This window comes from Vidua chalybeata, chromosome 13, assembly GCF_026979565.1.
Source record: "Vidua chalybeata isolate OUT-0048 chromosome 13, bVidCha1 merged haplotype, whole genome shotgun sequence".
NCBI lineage: Eukaryota > Metazoa > Chordata > Aves > Passeriformes > Viduidae > Vidua > Vidua chalybeata.
Window position 1 is genome coordinate 761,234 of NC_071542.1, and position 19,909 is coordinate 781,142.

The 19,909-nt window shown below is 45.4% G+C and overlaps 1 protein-coding gene and 1 long non-coding RNA gene across 17 annotated transcripts in view; one reads left to right on the plus strand and one right to left on the minus strand.

Annotated features, from left to right (window-relative positions):
• TMEM266 (transmembrane protein 266) overlaps nucleotides 1-19,909 on the plus strand; it is an 84,774-nt gene that overhangs the window by 50,187 nt on the left and 14,678 nt on the right. For all 15 annotated transcript variants that reach the window (XM_053954221.1, XM_053954224.1, XM_053954220.1 and 12 more), the window contains 4 exons: nucleotides 3,519-3,575; nucleotides 5,311-5,449; nucleotides 6,897-7,012; nucleotides 15,771-15,957. In XM_053954221.1, coding sequence (XP_053810196.1) covers nucleotides 3,519-3,575; nucleotides 5,311-5,449; nucleotides 6,897-7,012; nucleotides 15,771-15,957 — 499 coding nt within the window. The remainder of the gene's footprint in view (nucleotides 1-3,518; nucleotides 3,576-5,310; nucleotides 5,450-6,896; nucleotides 7,013-15,770; nucleotides 15,958-19,909) is intronic.
• Nucleotides 8,832-12,518, minus strand: LOC128794414 (uncharacterized). 2 transcript variants are annotated; one of them, XR_008433086.1, is made up of 5 exons: nucleotides 12,049-12,518; nucleotides 11,886-11,963; nucleotides 11,671-11,768; nucleotides 11,212-11,307; nucleotides 8,832-10,122 (listed from the first exon to the last, which is right to left on the minus strand). It is a non-coding gene; the product is annotated as an uncharacterized LOC128794414 (long non-coding RNA). The 2 variants fall into 2 exon arrangements; XR_008433085.1 differs by lacking the exon at nucleotides 8,832-10,122 and having other exon boundaries at nucleotides 11,078-11,307.

Sequence of the window (19,909 nt, forward strand, 5' to 3'; positions counted from 1 at the left end):
CCCTTTTTCTTGGAGATTTTTGTACTTTAAAATGGTAGAATTGTGACTAACGTTGGTTTTGTCTGTGATGAGTGTTTTACAGTTGCAGTTCTCTTCTAATTCATATGCATCTTTCAGTTTGGTCCTTGCACAGTAGGTAGGAAGTTTCCTGGATTATTAATTTCTGTCTCTGTGTTTTTTCAGATTCTGCTACAGGTCCTCATTTTTAAAGTTCTTTACAGAGAGAGTACGCAATCAAATGCAATATATATGTATTTGTATGAAACATATTTTTGATTGCTTTGGAAAAAACCCTAAAATGTTATATATAAGAAATACCAATGCTTTCATTTGTTGTCAAAGCATTTATTACACTGAGCAATCAAGGAGGTGCCCAGTACAGTCCAAGTTCCTTTGGTTCCACCTCTTGTGGGTGAGAGCTGTGGCAGCAGCAGTGGATGTTCTCTCTGCCAGGGACACACAGAGGCAGAGAGGGGACAGCCAGGGCTGGTTGGAGCTGTGCTGGCTCAGGCTGGCCCAGGGACACCTTGGTGGCCAGGCTGGGGCTCTCTCGGGTCACCAAGGGCAGACTGCCTTTCCTAGCTCCTGGCACTTCAGTGCTGATGGGTGTTTTAAGAGTGACAGAGCTGGTGCACAGCTTGAAAAGCTTCCATGCAGAGTAAATGTTTTCTGAGCTTACCCCCAGTAGTGCCCAGCTGGTTCTGAAGGGTGCTGGGCTGGGAGGAGCTGGCTTATCCCACCCTTACACTCACCTTGGTGCAGTGTCCCTCGAGCTGAGAGCCAAGGTGCTGATCATCTGGGCATGTTGTGCTGGACACCAACACCCAATCCTGCATTAAATGTCTGCCAAGTAGACTTCCAGTCACTGCTGACTTGTGCTGATTCACAGCAGCAGAGTGGCAGTGAAAACATTTGTGTTAGCTTCCAGCCCTTGGAACTGCTCACACCCAGAGCACAGTCTGATTTAAATGCTGCAGTCAGGAATTAAAAGGGCAGGAAGGAAAATACTTTTGTACGTTCCCTCACCAGTCCAATGTTAAATCATAATTAGGGTTGTGAGGCAGTGTTTCTGTTTTCTTTGTGCAGATATGCCTCATTTCAGTGAAAATACCTTTGTGCACACCTGTCCAAAGGAAGGAAGACTTTCACCCTGACTTTCTGTGCTCAGCCATCCTGTGTTAGTTGCTTATTGACCTGGCACTTCATAAGTACTGCCCAAGCATAGCAGAGCATGAGCTGTGCTCCCAGCAGGGTGGCTGTAGGAAAGGTGGTGCCTGAGCTTCATAGAAGGCTCTGCTTGTCCTCGTGTGTTTCCCCGTGGCTGCCTGCTGTGGAACCTGTATAGACCCCAGACAACTGATGCTGCTGAACTGACAGACTCACAAGTAGCTTGTACTTCAGCCTTTTGTGCAGCTCCTTGGTGGGGAGTGAGGGAGATGCTGGCAGAGGAGCTGGGATGCTTTTCCTGGCAGAATTCAGCTCAGGAGCTGAGCTGTGGCTGCAGGAATGCCTTGGCTGGCCAGCAGCACGTGTGCTTACACCTTGTGCCTATGTCAGATCACATCATGCTGGCCACTTTGGGGTCATTAAGGGACTTGAGCACCTGCTCTTGTGCATCTCTTCCTCCACATAATAAATAAACCTTGAGGTTTATTTCTAGGTTACTATGGAGAGAGCCTTACTCCCATGCTGCATTTGTAAAGTGCTTTGGAAGTACAGTGTTTTTAGGAGTACAGACTGGCAGCATTGGTGGATCTTGCTGCCTCTGTAGAGAATCATCATTTTTTTGTAGAGGAAAGAGGATGCTGCATTTTGTCTTGGGGCTCGTGCCTCCCTTTCTCAGCTAGCCTTGGCCTGTGCCTTGCATACCCCATTTCTGAGGAGCTGGCTGGCTCACTTTCCTCCTCCTTGGTGCTGTGGGGCTGGGCTCTGGAAGCACCATCTGCTCCACAGCAGTGTCCCCTGGGTGGAGCAGGGGTAAGTGCTGTTATCCAGGTTTGCAGTGCCAGGAGCAGGGAGTACAATCATCCCAGGCCAGCTGAGGCAGCTGGAGGAGTTGGCAAAACCATGCACAGAAACCCTACTGAACAATTCAGTATTGTTCTGTAATTAGGTATGTTTGGCATCACTTCAGAGCTGCTTGGGATTTAAGATTTGTATTTGTAGTGGAGAGGAGATACATGTATTCATCAGAGTCACTTTTTTCTGCACAATTCTGGGCATAATCACCCCCTCACATGTAGGCCTGCTGAGCACTAAGTCATTATGCTGCTCTTCAATGGAGAAAGTAGCATTTTGGTGGCCCTTGTAGGGCTCCCAGCTGCAGGTAGACTCCTCATGTCTGTCAAAGTCTGACCTTGTTGCTACTGGCAGGAAACATCCCTACCAATTATGCTTTTATGTGTTGCTGTCGAGCAGGACGGGAACAGAGAACTCTAGATTAGAAGGTAAAGAAAATGAGCTTTGATTTATTTCAAATGTATGTATTGTTTCAAATGTATATATTTCAAATGTTCTATATATAGAGAACATCGTGCAGACTAATTTCATTGGTCTTAGAGTAAAAACATGTCACACCATTGGTGTACAGTGAATGACACACAGTGGCAGAGCATATTTATAAACAATGTGAATAACAAGATAGATTAGAGAATTATTTACATTTCTTCCCAACTGCTTCCCAGGCTCTCGCCTGGCTAGAAAACCCCTCTCTTTCTCTCTGACTGAGCTGAGAACATCCACATTATGTGACTTCAATATCAATTGCAAATAGACTGATGGATTTTTTCTTTTATTGTGTCTTCTGAAAGCCAAATTAAAAATTAGGAAAGGTGCCATTGGATTTTTAATAGGAATTCACCATTGGTTCATTCTGTGGTTTTTTTTTTTTATTCCTCTTTTTTAGCTGTTGAGGCTACTTATTGCTGTTTTGCTTCATAGAGAAGGATCACAGAGATATTTTTCTCCCTTATCCCATGACTTTCTGGGATCCTGTAGTAAAGCAACTGCCTTACATTCCAGTGAAGAGCATCTGCTCTTCAGGCTGATGAAATGTCAGTACCTTTAGGCATCAGGACAGGACAGGGCCTCTTCTCTTAGAAAATCAGTAAGCACTGGCATATCAAAGATGGCCAGAAAAGAGAATTTTCCCCCTTTCTGACTGAGGGAGCCCCATGGTGGATCTTACATAGGCTTGGGTCAGGAGACTGGGGAGGGTTGGTAATCTAAATCACACAAATCTGAAAGCAAAATTTTAGGAAGATGGAAAGACTGATGAGCATTTGAACTTGGAACTTGTTTGTGGAGGTTTTACTAAGTCAATATACTGGTTGGGAAGCAATATCTGCTTTTTTAATATAGCAGTTTAGCCATTTCTAGAACCTGATTATTATTTTGAAGAAATGTATAGTACTTAAATAAGACAAAAAATTATTCCTTAAATAGGTAAAGGGCTAAATGTTTATCTAAGACTGCAATAACATTCATAATAATTTTCCCCCCTAATCTGTTTTTTCTAGACTATTTTGAGGATTGTGGTCCTTGGCATATGGGATTACATTGAAAACAAAATAGAGGTAAGCTCTCTCTTCTGGTACTGTTTTCCAGGCAGCTCCAGTAAAACCATGAAGAACTGCTTTAAATGGCTTTGTTATTAACCTGGTGCAATTCAATATCTTTTAAGGCAGATAAATACACACATTCTTCTCATTATGTGCATTATCCATAGCTGAGTGATGCAGTCCCTTTTTCAGAAGTTTGCAATATTTGAAAATGTTTTATGAAGGGAGGGATTTTGGCCTTCTTGCTCTTTGTGTGACTTTTGTTGTGAGACCTGTGCTGGTCTAACTGACAATACTGCTGTTCTGAGATGTAAAAATTGTCACCTGAGTTTTATGTCCCCATTGCCATAATTGAGTTGAAATTAGTTGAGTTAGTTGAAAATTGCATGCAGTGTCCTGGTCATAAATACTAGTCTGGCAAAACCCCCATTTTTATCGTGAAATTGTTTTGGTAAACACTGCAATTAGTACCTCAAATAAAAAATTACACAGAATGTATATACTCTTGTAGAGAAAGAAAAAGAAATTAGTGTGTAATAAATAATACATAATCCCAATCTGAGCAGAAATCTGGAGATCAGGAAAATGAAAAGCTCTTTCTTGATACTGCCTCATAAACCACTACTGTGCAGGAAGAACCAGAATACAATCTGGGTGTTCTTGGAGCATAATCAATCTAGAGACGTGCATATTTTTGTAATGAAGTTGTAAACATTTTAACTTGTTTTGCTAAAAAAATGAAATTAAACTTAAATAGTTGATTCAGGGTTTCTTGTTATTAAGGCTAAATGCAGCCGTTTCTGATAATTCATCTTGGTAATTTGGAATAGTGTTATTTTTTACTGCCCGTTGAGTGGCTGCAGTAAGAAGTATTTCTTTTCAATACACAGAATTGTTTTACACAGTTCTGAATAAGTAGTTCTTACAAAAATCTGTGCCCTGCCTCCTTATGCACACAGTGAATCAGTGGGCCTTGGCAGCAGGGGAGGGTTTCAGCAGGAATGAGAACGTGTGTTCTGTTCTGCTCTGCTGGGCCAGTGTGGGACAGACACGACACTGCTGCCACTTTGCTCTGAAGCACATTGACTAGCTCATTTCTGTCTCATGCTTTGCACAATTGCTTTTTCTGATCTAATCCCAGTGCAGGCAGTGTCACATAAATCATTCAGAACAGTCCCAGTTGTCAAACTCCTTGCAGGCCACGCTGCCCCATAAAAGTGAGAGCAGGCAGTTTGTGTCTAGGTGCACAGCCATCCCCACATGTGTGGGGTAGCCAGGACATGGCCAGAAGCCATCAAGTCTCTTGGCTCCATCTTTTTCTGCTTGTCTTCTTGATCTCTTCATTTAGACAGTAAGATCTACGGACAGGGACTGCATTTTTTTTTTTAGATGACATTATGCCAAGTAACAGGTAATAAATACCAGTGATGATAAAACTCTCTGGCTGTAATAACATTTAGACTATCAATTCTCCTTGGGGATTTTGGCCAGTATTTCCAAATACCTTTCTCTCCCCCTTCCCTTCCACCACAGTTTATCTCTCCTCACCTCATAAAAAGCACTGAGGAATTCTGTTGTGCTACCTAAAAAGGATGCAGCCTTTCTGTGGCTTGGCCACCTCTCATATCCCTTTCAAGTAGGTACATAATTGCATTTCTTTTGGACAAACAGGGAGTCCTTCAAGACTTCAAAGAGGAACAGCAAGGATATGATTTTAAGGAAAGGTTTGAAAAAACTGATTTCTCTCTAGGTGTTTGATGGTGCCATCATAATCTTGTCCTTGGCACCAATGGTGGCCTCAACAGTGGCTAATGGCCCTGGCAGCCCGTGGGATGCCATCAGCCTTATCATCACTCTGCGGGTATGGAGAGTGAAGAGGATCATTGATGGTAAGTGGGAACTCAGCTTGTGACTCCAAGCATCACCTGGCAGGCTGGGAAGAAGAGGTTTTAAAAATACAGGAAGATTACTTACTACCACTGTTCCTGTCATTGTCCTTTCTCTTACATTTTGCTAGCACTGAACAGAAGAGAGTTACGACTCCCAGGGAGAGTAGGTCTGGAGATCATGGCTGTATCTCCTGCTCTCTAGGAGCCTTTCTAATTTATTGGTTTGTTTTGCTGTTAGGCACCTTCCCATCCCCTGTTCTGTAAAGTAAATGTCCTGACTTGTTTTATGTCTCTTGCCATCAGTCATTCCTGATTCTGCAAAATAATTGATTCTCTGCTTTGCTGATATTTGCTGCACCCTCCCCATAACCATACAGCGAGCTCTGTCTTGGGACTTTCTTTCCTAAGTTTTTGTCAGTAAATGAGTTTTGTGTCAGATTCCAGGATGATTTTCTTGCCCTGGGGATTCCCAGCAGGAGGTGCTCTCTGCAGTGCTGTAAATCCTGGAAATGAAATGAAGTGCATATTTGTGGTGTTTTGCACAGACCTCTGTGGGGATGTACCAGGGGAGATGAAAAGGCCTCAGCAAGTCAAGGTTGCAGAGAGCTGGGCCTGGAAGCAAGGACATTAGTGTAGGTTACTGTGTGCTCAGCAGCTTCAGGCAGCTTAGGGAAAAGAAATAAATGAATGACCATTTTGCTCATGTGTGAAAAATCAGAGTTGTTATTTTGGGTTTAAATGCCCAAGAAGCTTTGCATTCAGAGTTCAGGAGATGTCATAGCCCTCTGATTGAAGCATAAAAGAAAATTTCAGGATTTTGTGTAGCTTCAGAAAACATTAATTGCAGTATGTGTTGACCAGCTTTTCTGATCAATGTAAGTTTGCCATAGTTAAGACAGGAGCAAAAGTTCTAGAGCCATTCAGAAAATGTATTGAAAGCTGGGCTGTAGCTTGAAAAGCCATAGAAGATAAATGTCCTTTTTGTTTCTTCAAAATATCTTTCTTAGTCTGCTGTGTCCATTAAGGACTGATTTCTTACCACAAAGTCTAGGAATTAAATGGTTCTGGAATAGTTCTTTTCCTCAGGGAGCTGTGCTGTTGAGGCTTAGAGGGAATGGGGCTGACTAAAGAGAAAATCCTCCTGCCCAGTCATTCAGGAAATCCGTGGTAAACACTGGGGAAGAGCTCTACTAGCATGGGATCTGGGAAGAGCAGGCAGCATGCATTTCAGTTGAGCCAGGCAGACAGAGGTCTGACCAAACAGTATCTAGACCCTGCATAGAAATCCTTCCCTGAAGAATGTACTCTAGTGCTGCTTCTATTGCAAATACTCTAGTTCTCTAGATGCAAGGGAAAGGGATGATGTTCTTTGGCCTGTAAAGGTTTTCTTCCTGATAAAAAACCAAATCACAGCTGGGTTGCTTTAAGTGTTATTTGTGTTTTCCAGCATATGTCCTTCCAGTGAAAGTGGAGATGGAGATGATGATTCAGCAATATGAGAAGGCAAAAGTTATTCAAGATGAGCAGCTGGAAAGACTAACCCAGATCTGCCAAGAGCAAGGGGTAAAGTTCAGTTATGTCTTTATTTACATCTATCTTGTCAAGGCAAGTCAAACAGTTCATGTACTTGCTGCAGGCTGAGCTTTGAGAAGTACCACTGGGACTTGTGCTGTGGGGTGCCAGGTCTCAGTGCTAAGGAAGCATTAGCTGCAGCCAGGATATTGTCAGCATGGTATTTGTCAAACAGCAATCAGCTGCCTCTGCTGTTGGGTTTATGTTCTTGGAGGTGAGGAAAACAAATGTGAGCAACAGAAAATAAATGGTTCCAGTATGTAATTTATTAAATGAGTACAGCTAGCTTGATGTAGTATTAACATACAAAACCCATTGTTGGAGACTGCAGCTAGTATTCCTAGGAAAAGGATGTGCAGTTAAAAAAATTAATTCCCTGCTTTAAATGCAAGAGGCAGCTTCCCTGTAGGTCAGTCAGAGACTCCTGGCAAGTTCAAAATGTTGTAGTAGAAGCTTCTAGTTCCTGGAAGCAAGTCAAGATTTAAGACTCTTCCCAGGCCCCCAAATGTTCAGTGATTCAGTCTAGAGGTAAGGGAAGGTGAAGTTTGAAATATCTGAAGTGAATACATTTTACATGAAAAAGGTGTAAAACCATTTTGGGGCAATGAGCCAGGAGATTTTGCCATTTGTCTTATGCAAATGAGTTCTTGACTAACTTGCTTTAAAGTAGAAAGCAGGGGGGATGGATGTTGGGGCTCAGGATAAGTGAGTGTTGAGGTGACCATCAGACCACAACAAGATGATCCCCAGGTGATTTACTTCTTGTTTCAGTGGAATGGGAGCTATGAGATATAGTCCAAATAAGTCCTGGAGATTTCTAGCTTTAACTACCACTCCTGGCTTGTGGCAGGCATTTTGAAATACAAAACCATCAATATTTAGGTCCCCAATCAGATTTTTAGGTTTAGGTCCAGATCTCCTGGATGTCAGCCTAGGATTCTGTGATGAACTGCTGGTGGTGGTAAGTTGCTTTGTCTGTGTGATGCTTTAGGGAGTGCTGTAGACACTGTGTCATTTCATAATGGCTGGTTTTGAGTCACTCATATTAACCATAACAAAGTCCTAAACATAAGGCTTGGCTTCTACCAAAAATTAGTAAGTGCCAACTATATTGTCTTTGGTGGCAAAACTGCAATCCTCTTCATAACACCTTTGCACAATGATACTCAGTGATTTGGGTTCTGTCAAGGTTGTGAAATTGCCAGGTAAATGGTATACACTGCATTTTACAAGGGAGAGGTTATCCCTTCACCAAACCCATTAAGCAAATCAGTGATTTCTTGAGTCCCAGTGCAGTATTTTGTCTGTCAGACCATATTAAAGTTCTTGACAATCATAAATAGTAAAACATTTGTTTTTAGGAACTTTGCTATACAGCCAGATAATACTCTCAATCTCTAAACAATTTTTGTTGTTATTGTTTCATAGTCTGAGTAAAGGTGGGCTCGTTTTCCCAGGTGGGGTTCAGAAGCAGCTCTTGCTGCTCTTCATTCTGAGCCAGGTACTCCTGAATGTCTGACCAGAGTTGCCCTAAATCCAAGCTCTGATGGTTACAACCTGTACATCAAACAAAGAAATACTGCACTGGGAGAGGAGTAAGTCTGAGAAAACAGAGCAGGTTCTCTTGCAGCTTTCAAGTGTCATCTGCTATGGAAAAACACGGTCTATAGAAAGATGACAGCATGCTAAAGCCCTCTTACTGGCCTGACTTGCTGCCAAACAACTGTCTTAGCTGCATAATATCAGGTAAATGTACTAATTTGCTGCAGTTAGTAACATAAGACATTGACAGGAGTACTGCATCCTTTATTTGTAAATTATTGGCTTCATAATTCATTCAAGAAAAATTTGTCAGCATTATAATATTCACATTAACGTTGTGTACAGCATCTGATGGGAGAAATGGCTCCTAATGGTATTTAATGTCTAAAATTCTGCCAGGTTTTTGCTTTTTTGTTTGACCATCTTTCCTGAGCTTTCTAAAGCATTGCTGGTTCACGGTGTTTCCGTGGGCTTGTCTGTTTCTGTGGGAAGGTTTGCCTGCAGTAGTCTGGCTGTGCCCAGAGCAGAGCAGCAGCCAGGAGGGCTCCAGGCTGCCCTGTCCGTGTGGTGCCAGCTGTGCCAGGGCATGGGCACAACAGACAGGTCACCGTGGTTCCCTGCAGCCCAGCAGGGGGACAGGCACTGATGCACCCCGTGCTGCCCCTTGGTGACCACGCTGGTGATTTGCATTTATTCAGTAGTTAGAGATGGGACTGAGAACATTCCTGGTGGAAATGTTTCCCAGTGCTTCCTTTCCTGAGATCCTGTGTCTGGTTTCTTACTGCTTTGCTGCTGCTCAAGCAATTGGGGTTAGAATTCTCAGGGTCTGGCATATTCTGCAGATGAAATGATCTTGAAAGTCTCAAGCAAAGTGTTAATTAATTCATGAGAGGAATTGGGAAAAATAGCCTGTTTTGCTTGGGATTTAAAACAAAAATAATTGGTGGCTGGTTCTCTGAGAAGTCCCATGCTGATTTGAAGCTGGTGCTTAATGCTAGGCAGACAAAACCAGGACTTCTGCTTTAAAAATTAAAAGCAGCAAAGATAAAACCTCCCTTCATCTTTTTGAAGTCTCTTTCTTTTGTCAGTTGTGGGGTTTTTTTTGACCAGTGATGGGGTATCACAACTGTAAAGTACATTTCCATTCCTGACTGACATTGGAGAAGTACTTTTGGAAACATGGAAACTCTTTCCACATGTTGCTTTTTGGCTAGCTGTACATATGAAGAACAGAATATATTTATAAATTATACTTGCACAGGCCACCACTTTGTTCTCTGTAGCACCCCACTGCAATTGTTTGTATAGTTTGCTTTTTATTTATTCTCCATTGGCCAAAAAAAGAGATTCTTAAACAGGAATGGAGCATGAGGGATTTCTAAAAATGGGTAAGGGTAAAAGGAAAAGAAGTCTCACTGCAGTCACTGTCAAGAATATGCAGAGTGTATTGCTGATGGTTTTGTTTTATCAGAATAACTTAAATTGCAAAACAAAGTTCTAAAGTTTCATTAGCTACAAATTCCAGTCAGTGAAGATTGCTTTTTTTCCTCTGGAATCACCTGTAAAGGAATTTCCATTTGTGATAATAGATATGCTTACCTGATCTTTTCTGCTTAGCTTTCAGAAGAGTCGTTCAGCTGAACACAGCCCAGCCCAGGAGTATGTGCTCAGCCTTATCACACCAGAGCTCCTTTTCTGTCAGTTCCTGGAGAATGCTGAAACCAGAGCTGGGGTTTTCAGCATTCTTAACACTGCAACAACTATAGGAGCTGGAATTTCTTTTTTTATCTTGGAATATAATTTGTACAACAGCTGCCAGTTTAATGGCAGGGCTATTTAGCTGGTAAAATTACCTATCGGAGAAATAACGTATGCTATCCTCTCGCAATAATTTTAATTTATTTCTAACTATCAGTCATTTTCTTGGTGGATGGAAGGCAGCCAAGGTCATCCTGTGTTTTATTCTACCCATAAATCATTAGTTTGCAACTGTATCCTGATTTTTTATTGTTACCAACAATGGCTAAATTAATGGAAATAAACACTGGATTGTATCCCAGTGGTAGATGAGTTTTAGGGCAGGGCATTCTGTACAGACAGCACTGATAGAATTGAGCAAAGTTACTGCTCCTGCATTAGACACAAGTAAGCTTCTGGCTAAAATGTTCATTGATCTCTCAGAAACTGTGTCAGTCCTACTCTGTTGTTAGACCATTAAAGGGAAGTACTCCATGATTCACTGCTAAGTCTCTTTTCAAGTCTTACATGTGTATTATAAAATATCAGCTAGGATGGGTGGCCCACTTAATAAAACCAGGCATGTGAAAGGAGATGTTATCTAGAGCTCCGGGTAGGTCTGTCGATTTACCTGCTTAGAAATAATCACCTAATGCATTATTTGAGTGAGGAAGTGCACAGGAGTGCCCCATAATTATTTCTGGTTTGTTTCCTGACAAAATATTGCCAGGTTTGTGCTGCAAGAGGACATGTAACAGATTTTGGAAATGGTAAGTTTAAATTTCCTATTGATGAACTTTATCTTCATGCCAGACAATCTAGTTACTCATTCTTCTATGAAGCATTCTGTATCTCCCTTTTTCGTGGTAATAAGTGTATTTTCACTTTCACATCAGCCACATGTATTACACCTTTGTTGCTGTTTTCAGCTCCGTCATGGTGGGTGTAGCCAGACAGTTCTCAGAGGTGCACAGTGACAGTGCACAAGCATGGAATGTGCAAACTTTCTGTGAAATACAAGAACAAACATTTTCATTATGGGAATGGAGCATCTTGCCAGGGAGGTGGTGCACTGGAGCATCTTGCCAGGGAGGTGGTGCTGTGTACACACAGCCTGGAGATAGTCAGGCTTTGAGAGGGCAGGCTTTCAGCAACCTGAGCTAAATGGAGCTGCTTAAAGCAAGGTGTTGGATTAGATGGCCCTCCCAGTTCCATTTCACTTCAGATTATGCTGGGATTCTATGCAGTTTTCAAAAATACTTTTTCCGTTACAGAGTATGTTGGAACGTATTGGTAAATACCCACCAGAAGCTACCAAAGTATGTGTAATGAAGGAGCACGAATGTCATAGGTATCAGGAGCTGGTTTACCTTTGTCTCCTTGGTCACAGGATATCCTCTACACAAGAGCATTTTTTTGCTCCCTGGCTCTCTTTGAGATTTGCAAGGTTCTTCCACAGAGCTGATACCTGTGAGTTAATTTAAGCAAATCAAAGCATGTGTTCAAGTTTATATGCCCTTTTTTTGTCATCTGATGATATGTGCAGTGTGCTCCTGCCCTACAGGCTGAGGGAAGAATGGTGTACCTGGAAGTACAGACCGTGGCTTCCTCAGTCCAGCTGTGCTGGTCCAGGTGTACGCTCAGATTGCTGCATCAGCTGCTACTGCAAATAGAAACTCAATGTTACCTTGGCCCAGAATTTTACCTTAAAAAGACTGTTATATATACCTCCTAATGATTTGTTTTACCTGCCCTGGACTGCCTGAATGCAGAGCAATCTCATTAGCTCTTGTACGCATTAGAACTGCCTGAGGTCAGTGTGCAATATAATCTTCAGTAGACAGAAGCAGCTACAAGCTCATTTGCTCGTGCAGCCTCTCGCTGCGTTTCACCCGTAAGGAACGCGCCCTTAGACTTAACCTTTGTTGTAGGGGGTTGCTCTGAGGGGCTGACGCTGTGTTCCAGCATCTGCAGGATCCTGGGATAATCGTTAGGACACAGCTCCTGCCCAGCCAATCGCGTCTGTAGACCCGTGCCTTTTGTGAACAAAAATTCTGTTTCTTGTCTGTGACAGATTCAGTGTCTGTGACAGGTGACACTGGCACCCAGATCTGGTGTCGGTGACAGGGTGACGCTGGTGCCCAGGTTCAGTGCCGGTGACAGCAGTGCCCCAGTGCAGTGTCTGTGGCAGGGTGACACTGGAGCCCAGTTCGGTGTCTGTGACGGTGTGTCGCAGTGCCCAAAGTGTCCCGTGCCTGGTGTGTCCCCGTGCCCAAAGTGTCCCCGTGCCCGCCATGTCCCGGTGCCCCGCCGTGTCCCCGTTGTGCCTGCTGTGTCCCCGTGCCCGCTGTGTCCCCGTTGTGCCCGGTGCCCGCCGTGTCCCATGCCCGGTGTGTCCCCGTGCCCCATGTGTCCCCGTTGTGCCCGCCGTGTCCCGTGCCCGCCGTGTCCCGGTGCCCGCCGTGTCCCCATGCCCGCCGTGTCCCCATGCCCGCCGTGTCCGGTGCCCGCCGTGTCCCGTGCCCGGTGTGTCCCCGTGCCCGGTGTGTCCCCGTTGTGCCCGCCGTGTCCCCATGCCCGGTGTGTCCCCGTGCCCGCCGTGTCCCGTGCCCGCCGTGTCCCCGTTGTGCCCGCCGTGTCCGGTGCCCGCCGTGTCCCGTGCCCGGTGTGTCCCCATGCCCGGTGTGTCCCCATGCCCGCCGTGTCCGTGCCCGGTGTGTCCCCATGCCCGGTGTGTCCCCATGCCCGGTGTGTCCCCGTGCCCGCCGTGTCTGGTGCCCGCCGTGTCCAGTGCCTGCTGTGTCCCGTGCCCAGTGTGTCCCCGTGCCCGCCGTGTCCCCGTTGTGCCCGCCGTGTCCCCGTTGTGCCCGCCGTGTCCCGTGCCCGCCGTGTCCCCGTTGTGCCCGCCGTGTCCCCATTGTACCCGCCGTGTCCCGGTGCCCGCCGTGTCCCCGTTGTGCCCGCCGTGTCCCCATTGTACCCGCCGTGTCCCGGTGCCCGCCATGTCCCCGTTGTGCCCGCCGTGTCCCCGTTGTGCCCGCCGTGTCCGGTGCCCGCCGTGTCCCGCGGTCGGCGGCGCGGCTGCAGTTCCCGCCGCGCTCGGCAGGCGGCAGCAGAGGCGCGGCGCGGGCCCGTGTCCCGGAGCGCGGGCCCCGTTGTGCCCGGGCCGTGCCCGGCCGTGCCCGGCCTGCGGGCTCGGGGCGCTGGCACTGACCCGTGCTCTTTGGAAATGGCACTTCGGCAACTCTGAGTGCGCAGGAGGCGTCCGCGCTCTCCCCCAGTTCTCCTCCTCCTTCACACCTGCATAACGCAGCCATGCGTTCAGGCTTCTGATTGCTACGGTGCTCAGCTAATCTTTGTAAAAGCTGTAGCTCCTTAAATTGGATCTGATGCTGTCATAGTTATTGAGATGACTTTTAGCTAGTTCTGTCTGTTCGTGTTAAAAAATACCTGCCAGGTTTTTTGTCTCTCATGAAAAAAGGAAATTGTATCATGCCTTTAGGCCAGAATTAAGCATTTCAATGACTGCTATTTCTTTTTCAGACATGTGTGAATGTTTTTTAAGGGTGAAATGTAGAGAAACAAAATATGTTTGAGCTAGACAACATGAAAAAAAAATCCAAATTTCTTTTTTGCCTATTATGTTTGAGTGCATTTCCTCCTTTAAACCAAAGGAGTGTCTGAAAGGGTATCTTTCTCTCTTTAAAGGTGGAATGTAAGGTATTCCTTGTGATTCCTTGTTTTTTTTCAAGTCAGGGATATAAACCTGAAATTCCCTATGTTCATATTGACACAAGTACCTTGAGCCTCAGGATGCTTCAGGCTGGCTGGGAGCAGAGTTAGCAGTGCCAGTTCTTCCTAGCAATAGGTTAACACAATAACAACTTGCAGGAATCTGCTGTGGAGGCTTCATTGCAGGAAATCAGGGAGCAGGGCAGTATTTTGACATTTGCTGATTCCACCTGGCTCCTGACTGCCACTGCCAGAAGACCTTTGGTTAAAAAGCAGTGAGCACTTGCAGCCAGCTGTCTGCAGCTGCCAGGCCTCTGTGCACTGGATTGCAGATGGAGGAAAAGCTGTGTGCTTTGTTAGAGCCCTGGATTAGCTGCTTTAATGGGATCTGGAAAGCTTGAACTGCCCTTTGGCTTTCTGGATTTGAGTCTTGCAATGGGCCTTTCAGTTACTGTAGTTCCTTCCCAGATGCTCTGGAAAGCAGATAGTCTCCAGGTGTGGCAAACTGGAATCCCTTTTCCTTTCCTGAATCGGTGCAGATTCTGTCTGGTTTCCCCTCCCCGGTGTTTGCACCATGTCTGACTGCAGTGGAACGAAGGGGGTGTGCTGATGGGTTCCAAAATCTGCCAGTGAAGCACATCTGAGTCACATCTGAGGGTGAGAGGCACAGGCAGGTGCCCTCAGCCAGGGCTGTTCCACACCAGTTTTCCAGCATGGAGGTGCCAATTCCGTGTGCTGTGGGTGTGGAGTGGCAGCTGCCGTGTGCTCCTGCAGGCCCTGAGCCAGGGGAGGCCCAGCAATGCCACATTTGAATGCTTGCCTGTTATTCACCTCAGTTGTGTTTCCCTCTCAAACTGTAGAATTAGACATGACTTGGTCACTGCTGTGCTGCTGATTTTAAAGAGTTACTCTTTTAAAGAGAAACTCTTCCTTGCAGCCCCACATCTGTGCCGTGTGGCACAGGGAGTTTTGTCCTGCTTATATTAGGGTTTAAAGGGTCTCTGCAGCCTCTCCAAAAAAACTGTTTTCCTTCTTGCGTTGTGGAAGATGCGTGGCCATCAAAAACAGAAATCTGCTGTATCTCTCAGTCAGATTGTACCTGGTAGCTTCTTTTTTTCAGGTATCTGCTTTGTAACATCAGTCATAAGCAAATCCCCTTGTGGCTGCAGAAATTCTTTGACATGTTTGAGAGGAATGGCCAGAAAAGTGGTAACCTTCCCCAGGGTTTTCTGCACACTGCTGAGTACAGAAGGTTTCAAGTCAGAAGAGGACTGTATTATCCTCCCCTGGCCTAATTAATGAGGGAGAACCATTCTGGGTGCTGCTCAGAGAACCTCCCCTCCACTGGAAGCCTCATTACGAAGTCTGGTTAGGGATATTTGTCATGAACTTAACTCCCTAAATGCCTGTTAAAACTGGTCTCTTGCTATAAAGGTTACACGAGGTTGGGCAGTAAGACTTGTTAAAATTGTCCAAAATCTTACCTTGAGGACACAGCTGTGCAAAACAGAGGACCAGTATGAGGCAGTCATTATCTTTAGATTATGTGAGCAATGGTCCAGCTCACACAGGCCGTGGGAGAGCACCACCAGCTTGGACTCATATCCTGGCTCAACCACACTATTTGTTTTACCAGACCTGTAGTGTTTAGTGATGAGTAATGGGTCCCCAGCTGTGGCATGTAAACTTCTGGCTGTGCTCACATGACATCAGTTTGTGGTGGTGTTTTTTCCTCTAGTTTGAAATCAGGCAGCTGAGGGCCCACCTTGCTCAGCAGGATTTGGACCTGGCTGCAGAGAGAGAGGCTGCACTGCAGGTCCCACACGTGCTGAACAAACAGAGCAGCAAGAGGTACAAGGTGGTGGCCACTGAAGACTCGGACGATGAAGGCACCGAGAACATCGCTGAGCTGCGACCTGCACGAGGTGAGTGCACAGCTGATCCTCCACAGTGGGATCTCACTGAACACCTTCACTCCTGCACTGATTCATTGCTTCCCTGCAGCCTGCAGTTTCCCATTGCTGCAGAGAGGCTGCATCTGCTCTGGAGTGGCAAGTGGCACTCAGAATGATTAGCTGCAGCCCTCACTCTGGAATCTTTAAGAAGGAAAAACACAGCTTAGAGAAAACAGTTGCAAAGCAATCCCTAATGTGGTCTAACACACGGGGTAACTTGCCAAATATAACCCTTGACCCAAAGGTTAAAACACTGGTGGCTGAAGGAGCTGTTGTATTTGGGAGCAGGTTCTAAAGAGAGCCAAAGAAATGACAGGGGAAGAAAATGGCTACGATGTACCTTCCAGTGTCCTCATGGTTAGATCCATCAAACACCAGAGAAGCAGCAGCCAAATGAAAGTTGGCCAGTCACTCACAGGTAATAGCAGGGAAATTGGGAAGAACATTAAAAAACAGTTTTGGTCTTTGGCCACTTGCATTTCTGTGGTTTGGAGAGGACTCCTGCATCAGCTGTGGGGCTCGCCTTGCCTGGAGGCTGTGCTCTCAGCAGTTCCCTAAAGCTGCCAGGTTTGGGCAGGGCAGCACTGGTGCCAGGAAAGGAGGGAAGTGCAGTGTGGGCATCCTGCTGGCATGTCTGAGTGCCATGTGACCATGGTAAGGAGCACTCTGCTGCCTCAAGGTGTCTGCTGGGCAGCTCTGTGGTTCAGGGGATAACAACAGTTACATTTACTGGGATCAGATTTTATTATGTAAGTGCTGGACCTGAATTTTTTTTTAATGGAAAAGACAAAGCTCCTTTCCTGTGATCCACCAGCCCTTCCAGTGGAGTGCAGAATGTCTCCTGCTTTAATGTAATATTCCAGAGGAGACAACACTTTCCGCCTCAGTGGTGTGTTAGTCTTCCTTGGGCATCTTAGCTTAATTATTGTGAATCTGTTGGAATTAGAAGTTTGCACAGTATCTTTACGTTGGTCAAACTCCTTAGAATTCAAGGCACAGATGCTTTAAAAGCTGTTAGACATTTTTAAATTATAATCCTCTCCTTTCTTTACAGAGTAGTGAAAGCATGTTGAAAATTGTTTTGTTTTTTTTTTCCACTTTATAATATCTAAGCACTAACTACAGTAAAGCCATTAATTATTCCTGATATGAAATTGTATTTAAAAGCAGACAGTTGAGCAGACTAACCCCTAAAATGCATTTCCCTCTTTTTTGTAATATTTCAGAGGTTTCCCCAGTGGATATATTATAATTTATGCATGTGTTCCTTGGGGGTTATGTTTGGAACTGAAGAGTGTTACACACACTGTAAGGAGGCTTGCTGAAATTTTAGTGCTCTGGAGGTTGATCTAAAAATTCTTCTGTCCAAGGTATTCATTCCAACATCCAGGTTAACAGAATTACTCATTATTCATGTCTTCCTGTAAAATGCTGCCCACACTTGCAACAAAGTAGATGCCCAATCTTCAGGACTGATTTCTGCACTTAAGTTACATGATTAGAGGGATTTGTGCTTTTCACTGAAAAAAAAAGACATTGAGCAAATAAGAAAACGTGGATTACTTCACATATTGGGTCAGCTGCAGTTATGTTATATTTAAACATTTATACTGAATATGCAGAATAAATTCCCAATTCCTGGAGATCATCTAAAAGTACCAGAAGAAATGTTTCTTGTGCACTGTATTTTATATTGCATACAAAGCCTTTGTAGGTGCCTCGAGTGCTTGTTGTCAGAACCTAAATTAGGGTGACAGTATTTGAACAAGTAGTTTCTGTGGAATGAGGCAGGAGCTGGACAGGAGAAATTCCCTGTGTTCTCACAGCAGTCTGTGGTAGTCTGTCATCCCATGGGCTGCCAGCACAGGGCCCAACTCAGATTGCATGAGATTCTGCACACCAGCAGTGGTGTTCAGTGTGCACACCAGGGCACAGGCAGTCGAGGCAGAGGGTTTCACATGGCATTTCTGGGATTATATTGCAGTGCTGGCTTAGGGATTGCTTCTGTGTAACTTGGAAATCTCGGCTCACAGCTGGAGAAGGCATTTACTTCTGGGCAGTAAGGATCCTGGGCCGGCCCTGCCTCATTGTTCTCTCTCCCCATCTCAGCTGGGGCTTTCTTCTCTGGCTCTCTGGCACCAGCTTTTATTCCCAGTGATACGCTTTCAGCATCCTCCCTTTGCCATGCTGGCAGTATCTTCTCATTCTGCACCCTCCTGAGCAGTGCAGGTGTCAGCCAGAGCTGCCTGTGCTGTGCCAGGTGGAAGCAGGGCATGGCTGAGGGTGCCTCCATGTCCTCTGTGTGGAAGGGCATTTGCAGTTGGTGTGGGATCTCCTGTCTCCCCACCTGCTGGGGCACGTGAAGTACTCAGAGATGTGGCTCTGCAGAGCACAGGCAGACAAGACAATTCCTGTACTCTCCTGCAGTCACACTGGCTGTGCTGCCTTCAGGGCTTCCCACAGCACTCGCTCTGCCTGGAACTTCAGCCACCAGTGTTTTAACCTTTGGGTCAAGGGTTATATTTGGCAAGTTACCCTGTACGTCAGACCACATTAGGGATTGCTTTGCAACTGTTTTCTCTAAGCTGTGTTTTTCCTTCTTAAAGATTCCAGAGCGAGGGCTGCAGCTAATCATTCTGAGTGCCACTTGGCATTCTGAGCTCTGGAACATACCTGCCATGGCCTATTGCACTGCTAGGGAGAGGAGAAATGAGGGACCAGGTCACCTCCACTGTCAAGAGGAAGGCAGCAGTTCAAAGCCACGATTCAGCTGTTTGGAAATCACGCTCTGATGTGCTGTTCTTTTATACTCTGGCAGAACATTAGCCCTACATCCAACACCTGAGGCTGGGGGACGGAATGGAATGCATGTGTTTTTGCCAAATGAAACTTTGTCAGCCTTCAAAAAATCACTGTCTTAAGAGAGCTCTGAATTCTGCCAAACCAGCAAGCTTGAGTTGGCTAGAGAACATACTGCATGAGAAAATGGGATATTCCATCTCAGGCTAATCTTATTTCCCCCATCTATATTGAACAATGGAAACATTCAGTGCAGAATTCTTCACCATGAAGGGCTGATGGAATAAGAAAGCATTGAGACTTTTTATTCATTTCCCTACCTAGAAGTTTTATGGGACAGTGCATAAGTTAAAGCTCCTCAGGGGCAGCTGTAGCTTGTCTCTTGCATTTACACAGGATTTTGTGCAACCATTTACTACAGCATTCAGTAAAGTAAGTCAGGTAAGCCCAGTATCACATGGTACGTGCAGCGCCTCAGCGAATTTGTGTAAGGATACCCAGTGACCTGCACCAGGAGAGCTGTGTGTGTGCTGGCTGATTTGGGAGTTTTCAATTGCATGTTTTCACCCAGATTTTCCTTCAGCAGATCTCCTGCTCTTTGTATTTAACGTGCCTTAATTGCAGGTATGAGACTGGGAGAAGCAAGAGCTCTGGTCAGATGGACCATGGGTTCTGAAAGAGTCCCATAACTCCCCAGCTTACATTTCATGCCTCCTCCTGAAGGCCAGTCCTGCGCTAATTCTGGGAACAATGATTGCTGCCTCCCACTTCTGTCTCCCCAGAGCAGTTCACCAAGGGACCTCCTGACACAGTAGGAAATAACACTGTGGAAAATGTATGGATATGTGGTATTTCCTAATCAATATGGTAAAGAAGCAGGAATTTTTTTCACCTTTAATTTCCTTTGAATTGGGGTTTTATTTCTCTTGCCAAGAATTTTATCTCCAGAGCAGACAAATGTGAAGGCTGAAACAGTTTTCAGCCTGCAGGTCAAAGGGTACAAGTATCAACAGCAGGAAACAAATAGACCCCAGAGAAGGGCAGGGCTGGAGGAGCTGCAAACCCAGGGCAGAGCTCTGACATTTGCTGCACTCTCAGAGCACTTCAGCTCTGTTTGTGAAGA